Source organism: Plectropomus leopardus, unplaced genomic scaffold (assembly GCF_008729295.1).
Source record: "Plectropomus leopardus isolate mb unplaced genomic scaffold, YSFRI_Pleo_2.0 unplaced_scaffold14182, whole genome shotgun sequence".
In the NCBI taxonomy this organism is placed as follows: Eukaryota; Metazoa; Chordata; class Actinopteri; order Perciformes; family Serranidae; genus Plectropomus; species Plectropomus leopardus.
In genome coordinates this window covers 1-1,895 of record NW_024615149.1, presented here as the reverse complement: position 1 = coordinate 1,895, position 1,895 = coordinate 1, and the positions used below count along the sequence as shown (strand labels likewise).

Here is a 1,895-nt window from a genome sequence, read left to right as displayed (position 1 = left end):
TGTAAGGCTGAACAGGTGTAAGGACGGACAGGTGTAAGGCTGAACAGATGTAAGGACGGACAGGTGTAAGGCTGAACAGGTGTAGGGCTGAACAGGTGTAAGGACGGACAGATGTAAGGACGGACAGGTGTAAGGCTGAACTTTTTCTGTCGGCAGGGAGTGGGTGCTGAAGAGCGGGATGCTCATTGCCATGTCCGTCTACACCTACCTCCGGCTCATCGTCGACCATGGAGCGCCTAACCTGCTGAACCTCCGCCAGAAGGAGGTCGATTACTGCATCAGCATGCTGAGGGAGAAGGTGAGGAGGAGGAGGAGGAGGAGAGTCTATGTCAGTCTGTTAACTGATCAGTGTGGTAGTAACTGTGTGTGTGTGTGCGTGCGTGCGTGCGTGCGTGTGTGTGTGTAGTTCATGGAGTGTCTGATCATAGGCAGAGATCTGGTCCGGCTGCTGCAGAACGTGGCTCGGATCCCAGAGATGGAGCTGGTGTGGAAAGACCTGCTGCACAATCCGCAAGTCCTCAGTCCTCAGTTCACCGGTACACCACACTACCCACAATCCTCTGTTCACCGCCAAACTACATTACCCACATTCCTCTGTTCACCACTAAACTACACAGTGTGTGCTCACCTGTGCTCTGGTCTCACCTGATCTCACCTGTGCTCTTGTGTCACCTGATCTCACCTGTCCTCTGGTCTCACCTGGTCTCACCTGTGCTCTGCTCTCACCTGGTCTCACCTGTGCTCTGCTCTCACCGGGTCTCACCTGGTCTCACCTGGCTCTGGTCTCACCTGTGCTCTGCTCTCATCTGGTCTCTCAGGTGTTCTCCAGCTGCTCACCGCTCGGACCTCCAGGAAATTCCTGGCCTGTCGGCTCACACCGGACATGGAGACCAAACTGCTGTTCATGACCTCCAGGGTAATACACATTATGCACACAAAACGCACAATCTGACAGTAGTGTTACCTGTGCTCAAATAACCTCTGACCGTGGTGTTACCTGTGCTCAGGTGCGTTTCGGGCAGCAGAAGCGGTATCAGGACTGGTTTCAGAGGCAGTATCTGTCCACGGCAGAGAGCCAGTCACTGCGCTGTGATCTGATTCGTTACATCTGCGGAGTCGTCCATCCGTCCAACGAGGTGCTGAGCTCTGACATCCTGCCTCGCTGGGCCATCATTGGCTGGCTGCTCACCACCTGCACGGTAAGGGGCGAGGCCAGGGGCCGTCAGCCCGATGTTCTGTTCAAATCCACCGATCAGCGATCGATCACTAATCGATCGCTGATCGGTTGCTCTGTGTGTCTGCAGTCGAACGTTGCTGCCTCCAATGCCAAGCTGGCTCTCTTCTACGATTGGCTGTTCTTCAACCCTGAGAAAGACAGCATCATGAACATAGGTGACACAACACACACACACACACACACACACAGACACACACACACACACACACACACACACAGCAGGGTTTGAACAGTCATCAAAAACCTTGAAAGTCCCGGAATTTTGTTTCACAAACCTGTGTAATAACACATGATGAGTTCAAGGACCATCAGAAGTGTGAAAATCCAACAATAGTTTTTGTTTTTTCAGTTTGTGGTGTCATTAAAAAAACAAAAACATGCAGGTTTTAAGTCGTGCTGCAACTGACGATTACTTTGATATTCGATTAATCGGTCGATTATTTTTTCGATTAATTGATGAATCAGAATTTTAAAAAATTAAAATAGAAAAAAAGTGCTTTAAAAAAGAAAAGGCCAAAATGTCTCATAAAAACATGCAGGATTCGAAGTTTTCAGCAGAAATCTGCAGGAAAATAAACAAAAAACAGCCAACTGAAGTCGTATGCCCTGCGCCCCCACCAAAATAATGGCACAAGTTCCTCTCCAGTACCTAAAAATT

The 1,895-nt window shown here is 49.8% G+C and overlaps 1 protein-coding gene across 1 annotated transcript; it reads left to right on the top strand.

Annotated features, from left to right (window-relative positions):
* Window positions 1-156: 156 nt before the first annotated feature.
* On the top strand, window positions 157-1,400 carry LOC121964136 (integrator complex subunit 3-like; the record flags this gene model as incomplete). The annotated part of the gene is made up of 5 exons (XM_042514356.1): window positions 157-298; window positions 407-536; window positions 819-916; window positions 1,008-1,199; window positions 1,305-1,400. Coding segments are annotated over 5 exons (658 nt in total), but the record flags the coding sequence as incomplete, so codon positions are not given.
* Between the last annotated feature and the right edge of the window lie 495 nt (window positions 1,401-1,895).